Genomic DNA, 22,377 nt, shown 5'->3' on the forward strand with positions numbered 1-22,377 from the left:
GCAACAGGGGGCTTGCGGGAACTAGGAGCCAAGAAGTAAAACAATGATAATTTGGCTTCCTTTAGCACCTACGAATCTTTCCCGCAATAGTCATGGCTACTACAATTATGCGGCAGAGTTGAATAAATTATGTGGCATAACAAAACACATTTTTGATTCCATTACTTCATTATTTTGTCAGTTGTCCACATGGCAATACTGTCTGGGCAAAGACTTCACCTCATTACTACCAGTTTAACAAACAAAATACATAAATAAGCAACTGAAAGATGACCAGTTAACCTTGGCGATGGTCTTCCAAAGTGCGCCAACACATATCCCCACGTTTTAAGTAACTTTTGATCCCTTTGAGCTAGAACCATTTTATTTGTGAAAATTTGCAGATTATGCAGCAGATAGTGGATTATGTGGCAAATGCGGCAAATCCCTAATTATGCAAACAAAAAAAAGCCACGGCTGCAGAATTGCATAGTTTCAGTGGTCCTGCCAATAGTTCAGTGTTAGATTTAGTTTTTCTAGAGCGATTAGCAGCTACTTCGAAGTGCTTCTGTGTAAGAAAGATCAGCACAAAAAGGATAGTCTTGCAGGACAGGACTTTTTGTTAAAAATGAATGTGTCGGTCTGTAACGCAACTGGTGCTCATGTAAAGCGCTCTGATACCTTTGGGTCTAGTTTGCGCTATATAAAACTCAAAAACAACAAGCATTAAAAATGCAATAGGTCTCGCCTTTCATTAAGTTAAAGCCACTTGCTTTGTTATACAATACCATTAGCAAAGCAAATGGCTTTAACTTAATAAAAGGCGAGACCTATTGCATTTTCAATGCTTGTTGCTATTGGCCATGGAGCCTATCCTCACAGAATTATTTTTAGGATATGTGTTTAGAGAATGTATTAACCATAAACACAATTCAGACATAAATTAACTAGTCGCAAACGGAGTCAAAAACATAAAATCCTCCCAAAAGAAAAGTGAAACACACAAAAAAAGCTAATAAAGCACAAAGATTTTCGAAAAACTCTAAATCACAAGTACATTAAAATTCTACAACCACCAACAGCCAAATCAGTCAAAACATGAATACAATCAAGTTATGTCAGTCAAACCCCCAAAACCAGTTCACACATTTGGTTTCAAATGCCTCATTCACAACTGGGTAAGAGCTAATGACAAGCCACACCACTTGAAAGAGACACCTTTTGAAAGAACCAGCTTAACCACAAAACCGCCATGGACTTGTACCTCTTGCAGAACTGGTCAACACCACTCTACTGCGTTAAAAGCCGAAATGATGAAGAGGTGTCCATGAAACAAACACGCTCTCCTCCTCAAACTTCTCACCTTGTAAATACCTAATCTTTAAATGACACCTGAAAATCTACCACACCTGGTTTTTGCAAGGTTCTTAAATTACAGAAGCCACACCCAAACTACCCACCTCCCTTACACAATTGTGGAAAAATGCAGACCTAGTCATTACCAGAAGCCAATATCACCAACACCAGAACCCAAACTTTCTCTCTTATTCCTTCGGTTTTCTAATATAGTGATGCATATCACAAACTAATACAAAATCTATACAGTCTGTCAAGAAGGGGATCAATTCTACTCTATCCACTTCACAAATGCCTCTGAAAAGCAATTGCATTTTGATGAAGTACTTTCCAAAATGTATGTGTAAGAACGAAAATGAATCAATGCTATAGGAAATGCATATTTTCTGCGTGGTTACCCCTGTATTTTCCGCCTTTTACTGGACCCAATATTTTTGGGGGGGGCTTTAGAACTATGCACTTTACTACTGCTAACCAGTAGTGAAGTGCCTTTGATTTCCCTTTAAACATGGTTCATTTGGCATATTCCTAATTGGCATATTTAGCCTAACAATAAGTCCCTAATATATGATGCCAAATGTCCCAGGGCCTGGAGGTTAGATGCCACCAGTGAACTGCAGCACCTATTGTGCCATCCTTAGAAGTGTACTCCTGTGGTGGATTGGGCCTTAAAAGACTAAGTCAGGGTCTGATGTTCTGCAGACCAGGGGGGGGCTGAACGAGGATGCCACTTCTCACTGTTCTTTTCTTCATCTCGGTACCGTGTATGGGGACGAATTCCCCGGTGTCCTTACAAATGCCAATAAAGTTTGTTGTAAAAAAAAAAAAGACTAAGTCAGAAGGTAAAATCTTTAACCAGAACGAACCTGGTTGGTATAACCGATCCGTGCTCCTATATACTCAGAGTCAAACTGCACCTAGGGCCTGGTCTACTGCGACCAATTACCATCATTGGCGCTTTGTGCTTTTTTTAAGCGCGATTTCTACATAAAACTTTAAAAATGCACACCTACGGTTGCCCTCATTGGATTTTTGTCATTTTGGTGTCACATTGTTTATTACATTTTACTCTATTTTCTAATCCAGGTTGTGATTTGTATTGTCTCTGTATTGACTTTGAGGGTTCACCCTGACAATTACTGCGACCGCTCTTGAGGTGGGTTGGTTACACACCCAAATAGCAATCCAATTTCTCACAACTGTAAACTTTGAACATGCTAAACATTACTGTGAGAGAATAAAAACACTGAGCATGAATGTTTTGCCACTATTTTATTGACACTACCACATTATACCCTCTCGCTCAAGAGGAGTCTCCGACCTTTTCTGTAATTAAAGCTACTTATGTTTAATAAAAGTCATCCCGTCAGACCAGAAAACATTAATGGCGTCCTTCTGCAAGATTACCAGTAGCGAGGGCCTCAGTGCATCATAAGTATTGCCACATCATGGGTACCGCATAGCAGCAGTGCCCATATCACCAAGGTAATAATGTTAGCAACAAGTCTCTGCAATGCAGCATACTTTAGCATTGAAATATCAGCATCAAATAATTTTGGGAAATTCAAGTATTTTCTACAAATGTCAGCTACTGAGTTCTGAAAATACACACATTTTCTAATAGTGTAAACATATCTTAGTTAAACCAGGCAGAAGCTTCTATTTTAATGGGCTGGGCTGCACAGAGAGGAGCTTCTTACTGGTCGCCAGAGGGCTACCAGTAGCTCACGCGCTACTGGTCGAAAAAGCCTGCTCTAGATATTCAAGAGTCATACTTCCCTGAGCTCCATCAATACACCCTCACCCATTAAACCTTTTACATGGTTGACTCATCCAAAATGTTTGAAGGATTCACATTACAGTAAGAAAAATACCATGAAAGTATAAAATAGGAGTTTTCATATTTTCCAACACACCACCTGTGAAATGCTTACGTGCTCGCAATGTCTTTACAACTATATGTGCTGTGCAGGAGCTCAAGTGAATGTCAAATTCTTGCATACATTCTCCCACGTCGCAACCTACTGTTTTGACACTGATACGTTCAGATGACCTCTGTCCTAGTCTTGCAATTCTTATCCATGCAGATCAGACACGAAATATATATATATTTAATTATATATTTTCATTATCTATTCAATTAGTTCATCAACTCGTCGAAAGTATGTCAGGAAGAATACGTGTTTAAAAACCTGGCTGTTCTAGGCTTGTCTGCTCAAGATACAAAAGTGTTCACAAACCTGACTGTTCTACGCTAGTCTGCTCAGAACACAAAAGTGTTCACAAACCTGGCTGTTATATACTTGTCTGCTCAGGACACAAAAGTGTTCACAAACCTGGCTGTTATATGCTTGTCTGCTCAGGACACAAAAGTGTTCACAAACCTGGCTGTTCTGTGCTTGTCTGCTCAGGACACAAAAGTGTTCACAAACCTGGCTGTTCTATGCTTGTCTGCTCAAGACACAAAAGTGTTCACAAACCTGGCTGTTCTATGCTTGTCTGCTCAGGACACAAAAGTGTTCACAAACCTGGCTGTTATATGCTTGTCTGCTCAGGACACAAAAGTGTTCACAAACCTGGCTGTTATATGCTTGTCTGCTCAGGACACAAAAGTGTTCACAAACCTGGCTGTTCTATGCTTGTCTGCTCTGGATCCCACAGAGAACAAATAATCTGTGCATCTTTTGAACGTCTCTTTTTTCACATAACCCAGTTCTTTTTTCTACCTACACAAGTTTAAATTCCCTGCAGTGCTGAGATGCAAGTCCAGTTAGCTTCTCTGTGGCATTACACTTCAATTCTTCACAAACAGCACCACTAGATGCCCAAGACTGACAAATGTTCACCCCAAAGGACTTTTCATGGGAAGTTCCATTGCCAGTAGTCAAAAAGAATTCAGCAATGGTTTTTACAAAATGGAGCCTGCTAACAATTATGAAAACAGGTTGTTGCCTGTTACAATGCTGCACCACTGCCTGGTGACTGCGTATTACTGTGCTCCAGTCCATAAAATACATAGACACCTTGGACTTGCATATATTTTGGATGATTATACGATGTATACAAACAAATACACACTCACAGCTAGGTTTGGCAAAGTCTGGTCATGTGGCTTGGAAAAGAAAATGACCACCCTACTTAAGAGGTACAACTTCAGAGCTTCTAGAGGTCGGTGGCTGTATTATGTGCCATTAACAGGTCGGATGGGTAAAGGGGTCGGGGGGGGGGGGGCACTGTTTGGGCTCCAAGTCATGAAACCTCATATAGCAATAAACAATATGAGGCCAGCACAAGGGCATTTCACGGAGTCTCCAACTTTAAGGTGTGACCAATCACTCAGTCCAGGATATGAGGGATATCAAGGCAGAGTTTGAGTGTATTTGCAATGCACCATGGGAAACCCCATGAAAGCAGCTGTTGGGTGATTACCTTTTTTTCAGTTTGCTGCTGTAGGTGGGACCTTTTCCAGCACCAACAGGTGATATGTTTAGTACAATCTAATTTATGTAGGTGTGTTACTTTTAGAAGGTACAGCAAATGGCAAACGTAAAGGACCAGATAAGCAGAACCAGCAAGTATGCCCAGAGAAGTGGAATAGTATGAGGAGAAGGAGCCAACCAGGTACACCTGGATAACAGAAGGGGGAAGCAGCAAAGAGTTTAAGATTCGGGGGGGGGCGAGTACTGTAGGCACCTCTGGAGATTCTGTGGACGAGTCAGCAAACATGCTGGTGAATCAAGATATTAACAGAGGAGGCAGTAGGGAGGCATGCCTAGAGAATCAGTTAGCCAACACTCAAGACAGGTATGGGACGTTGTGAGAGAATTAGAGAGATGAATTAGAAAGCAGGCTCTGAGGATCAAAAGAGATTACAAAGATCTGTACAGTTAGCATGCCCTCCTGGACAATTTTAGGTACCTGCAGATACAACTGAAGATTTATGGGAGCTATGCAGGCAAGCCAGAAGGATCAGGGAAGGGGAGACCGAATACTGGTGGCCTCTATTTGAACTAAAAATTAGCAAAGATAAAACAATTTTCCAAAGAGTCCAAATGTTGCATTAAAGAATAAGATAGGACTTAAGAAAAACCCGCCTTCCACAAGTCATCACGAGTTTCCAATCACAAGAGCTCCACCCACAACATGACCGAGACCAGAGCAACTATGACAATTCATTGAATCAGCTCATTGACCCTTCCACATCTAGATAAGAAGGGGAGTGAAGATCCTATGGCACACACACTGATCAAGGTGAGCATACCTTTTTAGCCAAGTGAGTGAGTGGTTTGGTCCCAGAGAGATCAGTGAACCAGTTATTGATGGCACTTTGGGAGCGTGCTGTCACCAGCCAGAAATTGTCCTTCTGGTTCACCTGTGGTTTCCTTCGTCCAGTATCAGGAAGAGTGTTACACCGCAGCTTCTCTGTGATGATTGTACTGAAATTTGAACTTATCTGGAAGAGAAGATAACATTTCTTAGTTGGGCTCTTTAGGGCAGAGTTCCAGTGCATGCTGAAGTATTATATTAAAAAGCGATGGGGGAACATGCTCACCTTTGCCGGGTTAAAGTTGACATTTTTGGCACTTCCGTGTTCATCACCAGTTATGGCAGGCTGATTGGCAAAACCCTGCTTTACATTGACGGCAGTCAACTCATCCTGAAAGAAACAGACAGCCTGTTAGACCAAGCACTCAAGCCCTATCATGCCAGCACGTTATCAGGAACACCATAAGCACTAAGAATGTCAAAGTTCTTCCAGGCCAGGTAGGGCCCACATAAATCCACCTGGACTCCAGGGTGAACCAAAGAGTGCACATGCCTCAGCTGCATGCTATCACCAACACGGTCAAGAAAATTAAAAATGAGGGAGTCTCATTTCCATTCCAGAAATGAATGCACGAGCTCCATTACCACCCAATACTCCTCGCCCCTTACTTGTTCCAACTGCAGCCTATTGCAAGACCCCTATACCTTGGGGTCATCAGGGTAGAGCTCCTTATCTGTTAGAGGATATAGTGACATTTGCAGAGAGAGGCAACACAGACCGGTATTTCCCACTCCTCTCTGTGTTATAATCATGACATTTAGATGTTCTTGAAACCTGACCAAACTGTCAAAGGACCTCCAATAATTAGAAGATAAGGTAGTGTGAAACCCACAAATTCAGTGAGCACACAAATGCTGGCATTTTATTTTGATTAGACTTTATTGTGCACCCTTCTATTGCAAATCACACAAGAATTATCATAGTACAGGACAACACAATTAAAAATAAAATACCTGAATACGAGATACACCCCATAAAATTTGTCTTGACATCCCTAACCTGGTCTAAAAATTCTATAACATTTCCTTTGTCATATCTACATCCCTAAAGGGAAGCAGGGCAAGTGTCGCAAGCGTGGACGTAGTCTGTTCTGGCAACATTAAAGTCCCAAACCTACTCTTTATACAACACCTGGGAGTGTACTCTGAAACAAAATCATGTGTTCAGTGTGTGATGAGGGCACCTTAAAATAATGATAAGGATTACACTGGCGGATCAACAGACATACACTTGGGGAAACTCCTTGCAACATCTGCAGCACTTATCTAAATCTAGGAGTAAAACACCTCCGTCATGGAAGCTTGGATAGGCCCCTTTCCCCTTCCTGCCAAATTTGCAGTACGTATGGGGCACGCTATCTCAGGAATTTGTATTTCCACACCCAACTGCATACAAAGACTCAGGTGTTGGAACTCACAATGCATGTAACTCTATGTTCTATTTGCTAAGCTCAGAACTAATGTCAGTCGGGTAAATGGGTGCCATTCAGGATCCTGATGAGGGGGCAAAAATCCTTTAAATTTATGAGATAGTGTGCAACTGAATTTTGGAGTATGGGCATCATGTCGCAAGATTCTTCACAATTTGGGGGTTACATCCAGGTAGATTTTTTAAGCCCACTGTACATATTGTAGCCTTTGAAGAAAGAGGGAAAACGGCTGTTTATCACCCTTTCAAGCAATGTTTTTCAGAATTAGAGATAGCTGGAACCTGACAAACCGGTCATGGAATCTCTTGGAGGTGGAAGTTAGGGAGTCTTGCTAAATCCAAAAATCGGTGAAGACACAAGCGTTGGTATTTCATAAGGATTACATTCTATTGCCTGGTCTTCATCTGCAAACCATGCAATAATGAGAACCATAATTCCCCAGTGATTACTAATAAGATGCGTAAATAAGGGCTAGACCAGAAACATTATTTAACCACACCTGTACCCGGTTAGTCTTAAAACCTATAGCCACTCAGCAAGAAATGTATTTGCTAAAAATGTGATGCTGCAAAGTCATAAAACCCCTCCTGCACTTCAGTAAGCCAGAAAGCCTCGAATCATTTCCCGTTTGACAGGATCCCTTCTTGTGTGCAGTTGCTCGCTCTGTCCACCTCAACTGCAAGGCCCTTTTATACCTTCCCCCTAAAGGTGTTTACGGAGCAGGTGGGTGACAATGCACCAGAACCCTGGATTTGTAGCGGAAGACTGAAACAAAGCTGCGATTACAAACATTAGGAAGCCCTGAAGCAACAACTCATTTCTGCATTTCAAAAGCACATAACTGCAGAAGGCCAGTCTGCATAGGTGTCATGCAGCTTTTGCCAACATTCAACAGAGACTGGAATACCATCTTCTCTAGAGGAAGAAATGTGAACAAAAATGCGACACATACAAAAACTCAGATTCCAAAAAATAAAGCAGGAAAATTTGTTTTAACGTAGGCCTTAATTGCAGTATGCACAAGTATGGAGTTTTCTTTAACACAAGACAGAAACGCCCTCAGACCTTCAAGTGGCTGACATGTAGAGGCTGGAAGGTAGAGAGTCAGAATACTCAATTCATCCTGGCAGGAAAAGAATTCACTCCGGTGTGTGGTGACTACGGTAATACTTTTAGGAGTACATCAGGCTCTCTGCCACTACTGAGAACAGATGCTGCAGAGCAAAGTCACACCATTCCTCCAAATTTGATAGACGATACTTCACAATCACTGGAGCACGTCAAATAAGTAGATTTTCATTGCATAGTTAGTCATTATTTAAGGTTTTTATATAAGAGTGTGACCGTCTAATACTTTCCTTTAAATCAGCATCTCTGTATATGGAAAAGTTGGGGAAACTAGCAGGTGAAATTTAGAAGGGGTAGGCCTGCTGTGTATGTTTAAGAATCAGATATTTGATTGGCCAAGAATGAACACCGGCACAATAGCCAAGTTTAGCAATTACAAATTATGAGCAGTCCAGGAACCTACTCTGGCAACACATCTTAAGCTATTTCAGACCTTAATGACCATATCTTATTTGAAAGATAGTGTAAGAAGGCAATGAAAGGGTAAATAGTCTATCCAGGATTTCACAACCACCTGAATAGGAGGTCGAAGGTTGTACAGAGGCAGAAAGGTTGTACAGAGGCAGCATGGAGAGGGTTGGCATAGGCAAGCAATACATTAGAAGCTACAACCAACTTAGAAAAGTTAAGAATATATATATATATATATATATATATATATATATATATATTCACTTAAAAAACCATAGGTTTCACACATGTTATAGTTAGGTGGATATTTCACTCGTAAAAAACCAATGAAATTCCCCTGTTATAGTTACTTCAGATAACTATAACTCGCGCACCCACAATCCACTGCTCATGACGTCACATATTACATCACTCATGACATGGTCAGTGGCATCACTCATGACATCACTGATGACATCATCCTTGTGATAGAGTGGCGGTCGCGCGAGTTATAGTTATCTGAACTAACTATAACGGGGGAATTTCATTGGTTTTTTACGAGTGAAATATCCACCTAACTATAACCTGTGTGAAACCTATGGTTTTTTAAGTAAATTTGCAAGGTTTTTTAAATGCTAATTCCTAACTATAACGTGTGTGAAACCTATGGTTTTTTTCAGTGAATTTGTACGGTTTTTTAAATGCTAATTTATTTATGTATTTTTTTTATATATTTATTTTACAATAAACTACATATTAAAAAAAATAATAATTTTGGGGGGGGGGGGGGGGTTTCACCGTGCGCGCAATTTTTTTACATTTTTTTTTTTTTTTAAATGTTCTGCCTTCGGGGTCCTTCAGGGACCCCCTGACAAAGGCTAGGGGGTCAGGAACTCCCTACCCTGCCCCCTTTTCACGTTCGCCACCTTCCTTTTTCACTCTTGCACTGAAAACAAACAATATGGCGGCCGACACTTCCTGATTTCGACAGATTCGAACGTTGACTAACATGTAACCACCAATCAGAATTACGCTCGCGCACGTTAGGGTGCGCGCACGGTGAGCGCTTACAGATATTTATATGCTTTTAAATGCTATTTTCTCAGGAACTACTGAACAGATTGACACCAGACCTGCAAAAGGCACTTCCCTGACCTGAGGACTACCTCTCTGCCAAATTTCAAGTAATTCTGTTCAGCCGTTCGGGCTGTACCTTCGACTAAAGGTTCTATGGAAAAATGCATGGGGAAAACGTGTTTTGGGACCCCCCTTTTTTCTCGGCCCCCGCTTGACGAATCACCCAGAGACTTTCAGGGTAGGAGCTGAACGGAGCACCCCATTAGTTTTGAAAATTTCACGAGGATTCGTCAACCGGCGCCAAAGTTATTCAAAATAGAATTTTCTGATTCCCTATGGAAACCCGGTCCTAACTATAACTATCTACTGGCGACCGCCAGTAGATAATATACATATATATATATATATATATATATACATATATATATACACATATATATTTTGTTTCCCAAAGTACCCTTGTACAGCGAGGGGTCACTCAACAAGCGTTACACCATCCGGTTTCACAATGCAGTCCGCCTTTCACATTCTTTTACAATTCATTTTTGCCGACGCGTTTCAAGGACTTAATCCTCTTTTTCTTGGGCTGCCACAAAGCACATCTGAAACCCGCATGATTGTAATTAGCACTTTTATTTGTGTCCATGCTGCCCCCAGTGGGCGTCTGCTAAGTGCATGCATTATGGGACATGGAGTTCCATAATACGGGCATTAATAGTCTTATGGTAAGTTCAAATGCGCCATGTAAACTTTAGGCTAATTTCATGTATATATATATATACACATATACATAGACACATATACATATACACATACACATATACACATATACATACATACACATACATACACATACATACACATACATACACACATGTAGAGATATCAAAACACCAAGTAGGATCATGTACATGAGGTGTGACAGATCATGAACGCAGTTTCTCCATTCCTGTATGCAATTTGATGAGCACCAGTCACAATTAGTGGACCTATGCACATATCACTAACCTAACGTGTATTTGTAACGTGTATTTGTAAAGCGCTATGTGACGGGATGGGAGCGGACCACGAAAGATCTGCACTTTGTACCAATTGGTGGTCCCCAGAGCGTCTCTCTCCCTCTCTTCTCTCTCCACAGCAAGACGACTGGAGACACTCAAGTGAGGATCCCGGCTCCTTTAATTGGGGCTACGAAGAAGACGAGGCCACGCCCCCTTCCAACGTCAGCACCTTTTCATCAATAAGGAGAGACGAAACACGGAAGCTGGTGTGCGTCGACACCGGCCTGGAGAGGAAGGAAGCCCGTACTGCGGAGGTGGAGAGAACCGAAGTCGGAGAAGCAGGAACCCCGAGAGGACCCGAGGGAACCTGAGCCATGCCAGGAGGCCAACGTCACCGCGCTTCGCCGAGCCACACTCCAGGAGGGGCGTGGCTTTCGCAGGTACGGAACAGAGTCTCGGGGTGGGGAGGAAGGAAGGAAGCTCCCAGTCCCTAGTACAAACGCCCGCAAACCTGCATTAAGCGCCAGCCCGCTTTCAAATACTGCTTTTGCTTTACTCACACGGATTTGAGCACCTAGCACGCAGCTATACAAGTAGGCTCAGTACACCACTGTTTTTTTTTGGTTTTAAGAGCACGTGAGTGTGTGGTGTCCTACACTCCCCGGCCCCTGATTAAGTCGCTAAGGCGAGAGGACGCAGTCCTGACGGTGTTGTTCTTTCCTTTTACATATCCACCTCGAGAGGAGAAGAGCGTCCTACCGGCCAGTCCCGACCTGAAGAGGCTAGACCGAGGAACCAAAGAAGACAAGGAAAATCAGATCCGCTCCCCATTGTAACGACTAAACCGTCCCCTCTGTATAACCTAGTGTTGTGAACAATAAAACCCTATTATCAGCAGACCTGGCCTCAGACCCATTACTGCAACCCCGCCACATGCACGTCCACCCCCAAAGGTGCATCTTGGCGCTGAATAACAGATGTTTATTGTTACCCAATTCAATGGTACTCATTTTATCGACCTCAGAAAGAATGAAAGGCTGAGTGGACCCACCGGGAACTGAACCTGTGACCATGAGGCCGAACAAAGGCCCATGCAGTGGATACATTATTCCACTAAGCCACCAAACCCGGCTGTAAAGTAGAAGAATATAAGAACAAATACAAGTGTGCAGGTGCTCAACTGAATAAATTATATAAACTGAAACAATACAATGGCAACAGTTTGCCTTTATATACTGAAAATGTTTTTAATATACATCACTACCAAACACAACAGGAACTGCATCGACAGCAGCAGTGGAAGCACTCACTGACCGTGACATCGCTTCTTAGACCAGATCTCAATGGATGAAAAACAGGGCAAGGCCTGTGGAAGTGTAAGGATAATGTTGAAGTGCAGAGCAAGATCCAACAGAAAGGAGGGTTGAATTACCACTGCACAGTGGAAAAGTCTCAACTGAATTTTTGTGTTTAATTATCATGAACTCATCTGAGGTTATAGAGAGGTTATGGAGCACTCATATGGAACATTTCTTAGAGTGTCCAACTGGAGTACAGAGTGTAGTTTTGTGGTCTCACCTGGAGCACTGCAACTGTTTCTAGATGCCACGCCTGGTTTGTGGTGTCCCAGTCTGAAGGCCACATCTGAAGTGTGTCCAGTTCTTAAGACCACCTGTGGCGTGCTGTGCCAGTGTGTCATATTAGATCTAGTTGTGGAGACCGCCACTGGAGGGCGGTTTTCAGATCTGGGGATAGGGTTTCCTGTCCATTGATCTATCTTTGAGGCAGAATCCCCAATTCTGTGAGGAGGATTATGCAAAACATTCTTCACTTTTTGTTAACAGCAGTTTCAAAGTTAAACCAAAAAACCACTATCCCACCAGTCCTGGGAAATGTTCATGACAACCATTAGCCAATAGCAATATAGTCTGTCAATGCATATAGCCACGTGCCTACAGTCCTTCCTCTTTCTTCACTGCTGTCAGTTAAGTCCCTCATTCCACTCACAACTCTTTTGGGGTTAAGGTCTTTGGTTGTATTAAGAGCGTTACTAGCATTTCACTGTGTTGGTGATTTACTTTGTTGTAGTCGCTAGATCTGATTAACATAATTGCTGCATGTGCACTCACCCAAGATTGAGAAGACGTGCAGGCTCTGGCCCGAGCGCATCATTTTGATACACCGCGGATTTGCTGGGGGGCGGTTTCGCTGTAGGGCATCGTGCTGTGTTTGCTTTAGAAGCGCTCTGCAGACTTGCGATGCGTGCTAGTGAGTAGAGGTAGGTGTTCGCCGCATCGGGCCCCACCCTCCCTACCAACCCTCGCAATACACCACGAGCGCGGTAAGACGTACAGCCTATGGCTGCCTGTAGATTATTGAGACCAGTTTTCTTTCCTTCATAACAGCACCTGCGATGGGGATACCCCTGACATTTCTCTGGGCAGATGTCATTGCTTCCTTTCACGGATCATGAATGTTCGCCTGATTTAGCCTCGGAGAATGAATGGCCCCTGCAGCGCCACCTTCCGGGAAGGGTGGAAATTATGTTTTCGCAGGCAATTTCTAAGCCATTGGCACCCCTGCGGGAAAGCGTGGATAAACGGACGTCACAGGTCCCTGGGGGTTTCGGGATCTTTAGTGACAACGGGGAAGAGTCCAGCGTCGTCAACCCACCTACCTTTCTAATGGCCCATAAACGTAGCGCAGGCCACCTGGAAGGTTTGGACCACCTAACGGATGACTTCTGTAAGAGTGCACACACGTTAAAGCATATACACTACCAAGAGGAAGACTGGCCCAGGAATACTGTTGATGCTGTTGCACCAAATCCTGACCCGGAGGATGGGTTCCCCGGTCTGGGGGTGGGTGTTACGGATTAGGATGAATCGTCAGATGAGGAGGGCTCGGGAAGGCCTTGGAGCCCCAGTTCAATGGTCTCCGGCTCCTTTAAAAGGAACTCCACCTTGGCGGATATATTCAAGCCAGAGGGTATATACCATTCGAGATCCTCAGAGTGGCTCCCGGACCAGAAGGTGGAAAAGTATAAATACACCAACCCCTGGACGAGTAAGTTTGCGTCCACCTTCGGGGGGGTGTCCTAGACCGTCCTTAGAGGGGAAGGTGGCGGCTACCCCTGACACTGCCCCCAAGTTGTGCACATTCTTTGCTAAGTACATGAAGTACCTAAGAAGGGCATTGACCGCTCCTGGAGGTCAGGATAAATTACATGATGTGGTAAGCCGACTAACGAAAATCATTAAACTGTTAGAATGCTCCAGGCAGCTGGAGAAACCCTTGCCCACAGATATTGCGGCAATTGTGCCCTGTTGGCAGAAAGGAGATGCTCCCTTCTAAAAATAGACCCAAAACTTGGGGAACTCTCCTCATCTGAGGCAGTGGGCATAGCAAAGGACACTGTTTGCCAAACATTTCGTGAAGGAGCTGGGAAAATCTGTGGCCATATTTCAGCGCTTGATAAAGCGTAGACCTCCATCAAAAAGATCTTTCCGGGCAAGAATTTTGCCAGGGCTGGAAGAGGCAACGGTTGCTCCTCTGGCCGCTCTTTCAAGTCAGGTTGCAGCCCTGCTCAACAATAGTTGGAATAATGGCAAACAAGGCATCTTCTATCCCAATCGAGGAACTGGAAAGGGCAGAACCAAATATGCCAGAGGTGGCGCAAACGCACCGAGAGGTTTTAACGGTAAGCAGTATCCTTTCTTTCCCTCACAATCTAAGTTGAAGGCGATCACGATGGACCCATGGGTCCTGGAACCAGTAAAGGGCTTCCACAAAGAGTTCTACAGAACTCCAGTCCAGTCATCCAGACTACGCCCTTTGTTTTTTTCAAATAAAGATTTGGCGCTGATCTACTCTTATGTGCAGGAGCTATGCTGCAAGGGAGAGATTCGGAGGTCGGTCCTGCACCCTCGGGGCTTCCTCAGCAACCTCTTTCTGGTAGAAAAGAAAGACAAAGGTTTCCGCCTGGTCATAAAACTAAGGGGCTTCAGCGAATCGTTGGTGTAGCGCCACTTTAAAATGGAGGGCATCCATCCTAAGAGACCTATTGCTACAGAACGACTGGATGGTGCGTCTGGATCTCAAGGACGCCTATCTGATGGTCCCAAACTTACCATCTCACCGACAGTTCCTACAGTTTTCTTGGAGGGACCAAGTGTTTGAGTTTCAGTCTCTACCATTTGGCCTATCCTCACCATTGTGGCGCTTCACGAAGCTCCTCAAACCAGTGGTGGAGGTTTTCAGAACGAAGGGCATGCGATTGATTTTCTATCTAGACGATCTCCCCCCTGATGGACTAATCTCGCACCCAGCTGGTGACTCACCTGAACATGACCATTACACTGCTGCAGGAGTTGCGGATCGTGCTCAATGCTCAGATATCAGAGCTGACACAGTCACAGAGCATGGTATTCCAGGGATTTCTCATAGGTTCCACTTCGGCCACTCTCAGCCTACGGAGGAAAAGATATTGAAGATCAACAAGGAGTTGATCAAGGTCTTGCGAAGGGACAGAATCTCCCTCAGACAACTGGCCAGGATTGTTGGCTGTCTTCATCAATCCAAGCCAACTTCCTGGGCCTGCTCCACTACTGAGCATTAGAGGTTGAAAGCAGTACATCTTCGGAAGGATCTCACATACTCGGAACGGATTTCTCTGAAGGACGAGGACAGGGCGGAACTGCAGTGGTGGATGGACCACATGGAAGCTTGGAATGGGAGGGCGAGCGTCGAATCCCTACCAGACCTGGTGACAGAGTTTGATTGCAGCCAGCAGGGCTGGGGAGCCAGATGTGGAGCTGTGTCCACTGGGGGGCGGGGGCGGTGATGGACAGAGGAGCTGAGCTTGCACATCAGCTGACTGGAGCTCCTGGCGGGATCCTTTGCTATCCAGTAATTGACGAGGGACAGAGTCTCCTGCTGTGTGCTATTGAAGATGGACAACACAACAGCAGTTCAGTATATCAATCGACTGGGAAGTACCAGACAGAGAGCACTAGCAGAGCTGGCCAAAGACTTCTAGCACTATTGCCTCCAACGTCAGATTTAGGTGACAGAAGAGTACCTTCCAGGTTCCCTGTGTTATGATTTGCAATGTACCCCAATATAGGCCTGGGTGGTTTCCTAACCTTTCACCTACATTTATCCTGCCATTGAACTACATAACTAGTTTGGTGCGGACCTTTTACCTAGATTAGGTGCTGCATAAATGTGTGGTTTTCTCTGAAAACTAGCCTCATTTATCATGCATGAGGATTCCGGAATCACAGCAGCATTACCATCTTCTGCATAATAACTGTTTATAAGGATCATCACTATCGTAATCCTCGGCCAACATGACACAGCAAGGTAGAACCCCTGAGGATACATTTTGGTATACAAGCACCACATCTTTTCTGGGGCAGGCAGAGGAGAAAGAATTCCATGCCGACACACTGACGCGAGATGCTGAGGTTCCTGCACGCAGACACTCCAGCACGCAGTTGTCGGACATCCCTTGCGGAGTGTCCATCTCGAGACAAAGAAGGGGGTCCTTCATTCTCTCACACCTGGTAATGGGGGTCATGTAACCATATGCCTGCATAAATTCATCGTTTTAGCACTCGGGTAGAAATCTACCATCCATTTACTGTGCTGATGCTTATAATAATTTATATCGGTTTTCTTACTTATGATTGTTGCAGCACACATTTTACACTAGAATGCGCAGGCTCATTAAATAATTATTTAAAAACGTCCCCACCGTTTATTCTGTGCATCTGTCAAAAACAAACTGAGCGTGAGTGGCTGAGCGAAAAGTACTTTACTGTTTCCACGATCCCCGAGGGGTCAGGGTTGTCATGTTCGATAGTTGCCCGAAACTATTTTCTACTTGGTAAGAACAGTTCATAGTGGCACTATGAACTAGCTGGTATACAGGCGCACATATCCGCTGGGGGTGTCTGGAATCAGTCTGGACACCAGTCCCACAGTTTATGTTGTCTAAATGCGCAGATTCTACTGAGATTTGTAGGAACTACACGACAACGGAATTAAGTGGCAGACTGGAATTCTAAGCATTTCACAGACTCCAAGGATTGGCAGTTGGATGCGGCGATCTTCCAGGCACTGATGGACTGGTGGGGTCCCTGCTCCGTAGATCTTTTTGCTTCCAGACTGAACGCACAGCTCCCTCAGTATGTCAGCTGGAGGCCAGATCCAGGAGCCTCGGCGGTGGACGCTTTCCTGCAAGACTGGACGGCGGGGGCGGCTTATGCCTTCCCGCAGTTTCTTCTGATCCCCAGAGTCGGACGTCAGAGGAAATCTTTGATTCTGGTGACACCAGGCTAGAAATCCCAAGCTTGGTTCCCCTGCCTTCTGGAACTTTCATGGATGAACCCAGCGGGACTTCCATCATTTCCCGGGATCCTTCGAGACCCGAATTGCTGTCTACATCCTATGGTATTACAAGGCTACCTGCAGCTCACGGTGTGGAATATTTCAGGCGGTGCTGGTAAGGAAGCAGACTTTTGGATGAGGCGGACTCATCTAGCAGGTATGGGCTCCAGGGACCACCAAGTGGTACAGATAGTCTTTGAGACGATGGGTTTGTTGGAGTGTGGAGAGACATCTCAAATTTTCTCACGGAACTGGCAGACTTGGGCCTAGCTTATTGCACAGTAAATTCTTTCCACTCAACGATTTTAGCAAGGAACATGCCTATTAACAACACCCAGTGGGGGAGCATCCATGGGTGTGTAAATTACTAAAAGGTATCAGACGGTCTCGTCTGCCAGAGCCTAGATATCTGGGCTTGTGGGATGTGAACCTGGTGCTGCTACTTTTGGCAGGACGACCAGTATCTATCTAGGAAGGATATTTCTGCGAAGCTGGCCATGCTACTCAGTCTCATCTCATGCAAAAGAGTATCTATTATTTATTAACTGTTCAATTAATTAAAATCATTACAGTAAAAAAGTATAAAACTAGTAAATGAAAAATTTATCACATTAAAACTATGAAGGCTGCCGGTTAAAAAGTATTTTGTTCAAGTATTATATCCCCTCTCTGCTGCACCCACTCGGGCCGCCAGCACCGGGTCTTTATCATAAGTCCTTGCACAGTTTCTTAGACAGCTGCGTCGGCCTTAGCGGTTTTCTGCTACAGCAGTCTGTGGATCGTTCTTTGTCCATTCCATTTAGAGCCATTGATGTGGTGCGGTCTCTGTAGGACGGGAGCATAGGATCAGGGCTCTTCCCTCGTTTGAGGGGAGGCGGCATTGTCCCCCTTGTTATACCTCGCTGGTGGCCCTGGTTTGTTTGTGTTCGTTTGCTGCCTTTAAAGCCATTCTAATCAGATGAATGAATTTCCCAAGACTCGCCAAAGTCATCGTGGTTGTTCTAGAAAAGCACAAGGCTGATGCTTCGTGACATATCTTGATTCCCTTCGTGATGCAGACTGGACGGAGAAGTCGACGGCGTTCGTTCGTGAGGGAGGGGCAGCAGCATAAAAGGTGAAGCCAGGATTCTCTTGTGTAGGGGCACAGTCTGCAGCTTGTAATTTCCCCCTTGCGAGCCCATGCGGGGTTAAATTAGGCGATTCCTAGAGTACACAGTCTCATGGAGAGGATTTTGGTTCTGGCTTGTGGTGTCAGGGCCTCATGCAGGTAGGGTTGTGCCTTGCCTACCGTGTAGGAGCTGTTCAGCGGGACTAAGTGGGGGCTATATCAAAGGGATTTAAGATCCAGATCGAATGAGGTTTTGCGGACTTGTCGGTTTATGCCTTTTTTCCATGCATTTAGTGGGATTTCTGGCAGTGGTATGCTCTTTTCCTTGATCTTTAAAGTCTTGAGTACTTTGCCAAGGCTGGTGTGCCATGCTGATCTTGGCCCCTCAAAGATGGCTCTCAATTGGTGTCCTAAGGAGTTTGTTGGGGCCCTTATAATCCTTAAGTATAGTTTTATGATCTCCCCTTGGCACATCAAGTCTGGCCGTACCAGGCCTAGCTCCAATCTTAGTCTTGACTTTCTTGCCGACCTTGGGATAGAAAAGACTGATTTATATACTTTGGCTTGAATTGCGATGAGAAGGGCATCCTGCGACACCGGAAAAGCCTGGTGGCCATAGCTAATGGCTGGCAGCAATTTTGCTTTTAAAGCAGTTAATATTGGTCCAGCCGTGGGGCTTACTAGTTGTAAGCTCAGTTGCTTTAACAGGAATATCACCTTATTGGCCTTGGACGACTGCTGTTTCAGGTGGACATTTGCTTTGGCCCGTTCCGTAAGCCAAACCCCTAGGTAGTTCTACTCTGCCACTGTACTGATTTGCAGATCTCCCATTAGCCACTGCGCTTTCTTTTTTTTAAGTGGTAGCCCCCAAAAATGACGCTTAGTTTTGCCTTTGTTTACTATAAGGTTATATTTGTTGAATTGATTCAACGCATTTAGGGCTCTCTGTAGGCCCACCCTCGTGTGGTCCTTTATGGCTGTGTCATCGGCATATTGTAGCACCGGCAGCCTCATGCTACCTAATCTCGGTGCTACTAGGCTGGCGCCTTTCAGGGCGTCCCTAAATCCGCGTATACAGGTTAAAGAGGATGGGCGCCAGCACGCATCCTTGTTTCAGCCCGTTGATAGTTGTCATTTTGGGGGGGGGGGGGGGGGAGGGGGGGGGGGGGGGGAGGACACTGTGCCGACGCTGGTTTTGATCCGCACTAAGGTACATTCGTAAAGTGATCTGATTGCCTTCAATAGGTTTGGCGGGACGCCTCAGTTTTCTAATTTCCGCCATAGCCTATTTCGTACCACTTTATCGAAGGCTGTGCTGTAATCAATGAAGCAGCAAAAGAGGGGAGGGTTTTTCTTTTTTATTGCTTCAGTTGCTAGGTGCACTAACGCCAGAATATTGTCCATTGTCGAGGATTGTGGTCTGAAGCCAGTCTGATGGCAGGGTATGATACTTTTTCCTTGGCCCATGTCTCCAAGTCCTTCAGTATGAGGGGGGCGTAGGCCTTGGCTCCTATGTCGAGAAGAGCGATGAGCCTATAATTTGATGGCTTTAAACGATCCCATATTTTAAAAATTGGGACTAGTATGGAGCCCCTCCATGAATCAGGGGATATTGGTGTCATTAAGGAATGGTTGTAAAGAGGAGCAAGGACGGATGCCCAAAAATCGGGGGCCTTTTTAAAAACCGGGGCGGGTATCTCATTTCGTCCAGGGGCCCCATCATTCTTCATATTCTTGAGTATTTTAATGACTGTTTGAGGGTATATCTGAGCTGACGGTGTGCAACACATCTCGGCTTAGTCTTGCAGACCCTCAGAAGGATGTCGGGGGCTAGAGGTTGTTTCTTCAATCTTTGCCCTTGGTAGGTGGAGACAGTCCACCCCACGGTTAGGATCTTCTGTATTGCATGTGTTTACGTGGGCAATTGAATATAGCTGCTTTACGTGGACCAGCCAGTCTTGCTCTGCCACACCATTTTCTCTTTGAGCTCCTCTGCTACTTAGCCGGTTTATGTGTCTCCATAATCCTGCTGAATTCTTCTGTTTAAGCAGGGAAAAAACGTTGATCCATTTCCTCTCTAAGTGAGCTTTTTTGTGTTCCCACCATTTCTTTCTTAGGACTGCCCTCAATGATGCAATTGATGTCCCATCTGATTGTCTGCCCCCTCTTTTCTTTATTACTAGTGCCTTACGCAAGAGGCGTTTGGTCTCGCGTATATCCTTGGTTGGGCGGTTACTTCCAGCTGTTGATTTCTTTTTGGGCCTGGAGCATTGTGGCTGGGGATGGCCCAAGCTCGTTTGTATCTCCTCAACTATGATCCCCCAGATTTTTATCGGTGAGGACGGCATTGCTGGGATCTCATCCTGTTTTAGGTCCAGCCAGTTTTGAAGCTTCGCTCCCGTCTTGTCTGTTTATCTGATTCGCCTTAGGCTGTAATTTTCGTCCCCTCTGGACTCTCCGATGGCTTGGAACTTAAAGGCCGATGGAAATTCTAGCGTGAACACTGCTATTAGTGGCCTGTGATCGCTTTCCGACCTATTCTCGACTGTAAAATCTTCTCGACTGGCCGCCATTGCTTCACTGACCATGATATAGTCGATTCTCGAGATGTCCCGGAAGGTCGGCTGTAGTTGCCCGTCATTCGAGTGTATTGCTTTCACAGCGTAAGTTTTAGATAGCTTATGATTGTCCAATAAGTCGTGAAAGGGTGCGGCCCTTCCCGTCCCTCGATTTGGGGGTACTGAATTGTCGAGGTCCTTCAGGTTAAAGTCCCCAGCTAGGATTACCTGAGGAGTTTTATATTTATTTAGGAGGCTGTCTATTTTCCTGGTCAATGCCTCCAGCTGATCTTTCATGATGGTTTGTGCTGGATTGACATAGTAGTTTATTATTAGGAGGCGCATTGGCTCTAGTGTGTGTTTCAGTCCTTCGATTTGTAGGGCTTGCAGCCCAGGTAAGTTTAGGTTTATTCCAGCCACTACGAGGGGCTTGCGTGTTTTATGTAAACTGATAGACCGCCAGACGGGCGACCAAAGAGGTTCTTTTTTATTGCTGGTACATGACGTTCGTAGAACCCTGCCAATGGTGTGCTAGATAATGCCCAGGTCTCTTGAAGGCAGAGTATGTCTCCTGTTTCCAGGAATCGCCTCAGGTTATTGTTCTCCCTGATCTTGCTGCTCCCTGCAATGTTCCATGAAATTAATGTTAAGTTCTTCTTAGGAAAAGGTCCTCCCTTGGTCTCACACCTGCCGAGCCTGGACTTGCTGCTGCTAGGAATGCTTCTGTGTACTTCCCCAGTTTCCGGATAGATCCAAGAGGGAGGGGATGGCACTAATAACACTTTGATTGGTTTGGCATGCGATCTTGATTCCTGTGTATTCCTTATGTCTCTTCCTTGTATTCTCGGGGAGTCCTGATCTATTTGTCCCCTGCAGGACTGACCAGGGGCCCATGTCCCCCTTGTCTGGAGCTGAAATGTATGGGTATTTTGGGTTGGGTAGATTCTGAGCATCGATGCCCCACTCGGCGAGTTGTGTAGAGTTGTTCAAGATGGTTCGTACGTTTCCTTTTTCTTCAAGCCGAGTACTGTTGAATTGCCGTGTGCGTCGCACTTCATACTCAAGAATCTCACCCATTCTATGTCCCCTGTTTGTAGCTTGTCTAGCACAGCAAGGTGCTTGAAAAGGCGTTGAATGTTGCATCTGTTCAAAATGTCATGCTGGCCCGTGCTATGGAATCTCGGGGTGAGGACTACCTCATGGATGGTGGTTACTGTTCCTGACTCATTTTGTTCCGCCCTAGTTCTTGTGCCGCCTGGACTAGTCCGGTGGTTGAGCTTCCTTGTTTGCTTGTGGCTGGTCCTGCTTTGGATTTCGAGCTCTGACCGTAGGTGTACCTAATGCTAGGCCGATGCCCGGGGCTTTGCTGTAGTGGTTTCATATCGTCCGGCAGTGGCAGTGGTATTAACCACGATTGCGGTGTAATTTGGCTCCTTGGGGAGTGTCCTGTTCTTGTTTGCTGCTTTTGGCCTGTCGCAGGTAGGATACTTGTTGCGATTAGCTGTTTTTGCTGTTCTACTGGGGGCGGGACCATGTCAAAAGCCTTTGTGCCCCAGTTCTTATTTATTAAAATTGGATAAAACTGGCCCACTTTGGGGTCCCCTTGTGACGGTCTACCGTCAGTCTTCCTT

The 22,377-nt window shown here is 45.0% G+C and overlaps 1 protein-coding gene across 7 annotated transcripts in view; it reads right to left on the minus strand.

The window, feature by feature from the left end:
• MED12 (mediator complex subunit 12) overlaps positions 1-22,377 on the minus strand; it is a 956,599-nt gene that overhangs the window by 859,600 nt on the left and 74,622 nt on the right. For all 7 annotated transcript variants that reach the window (XM_085608424.1, XM_085608427.1, XM_085608421.1 and 4 more), the window contains exons 2-3: positions 5,888-5,992; positions 5,597-5,788 (exon numbers count right to left, since the gene is read on the minus strand). In XM_085608424.1, coding sequence (XP_085464550.1) covers positions 5,597-5,788; positions 5,888-5,992 — 297 coding nt within the window. The remainder of the gene's footprint in view (positions 1-5,596; positions 5,789-5,887; positions 5,993-22,377) is intronic.

The sequence above is a fragment of the Triturus cristatus genome, chromosome 5_2 (assembly GCF_964204655.1).
Source record: "Triturus cristatus chromosome 5_2, aTriCri1.1, whole genome shotgun sequence".
NCBI lineage: Eukaryota > Metazoa > Chordata > Amphibia > Caudata > Salamandridae > Triturus > Triturus cristatus.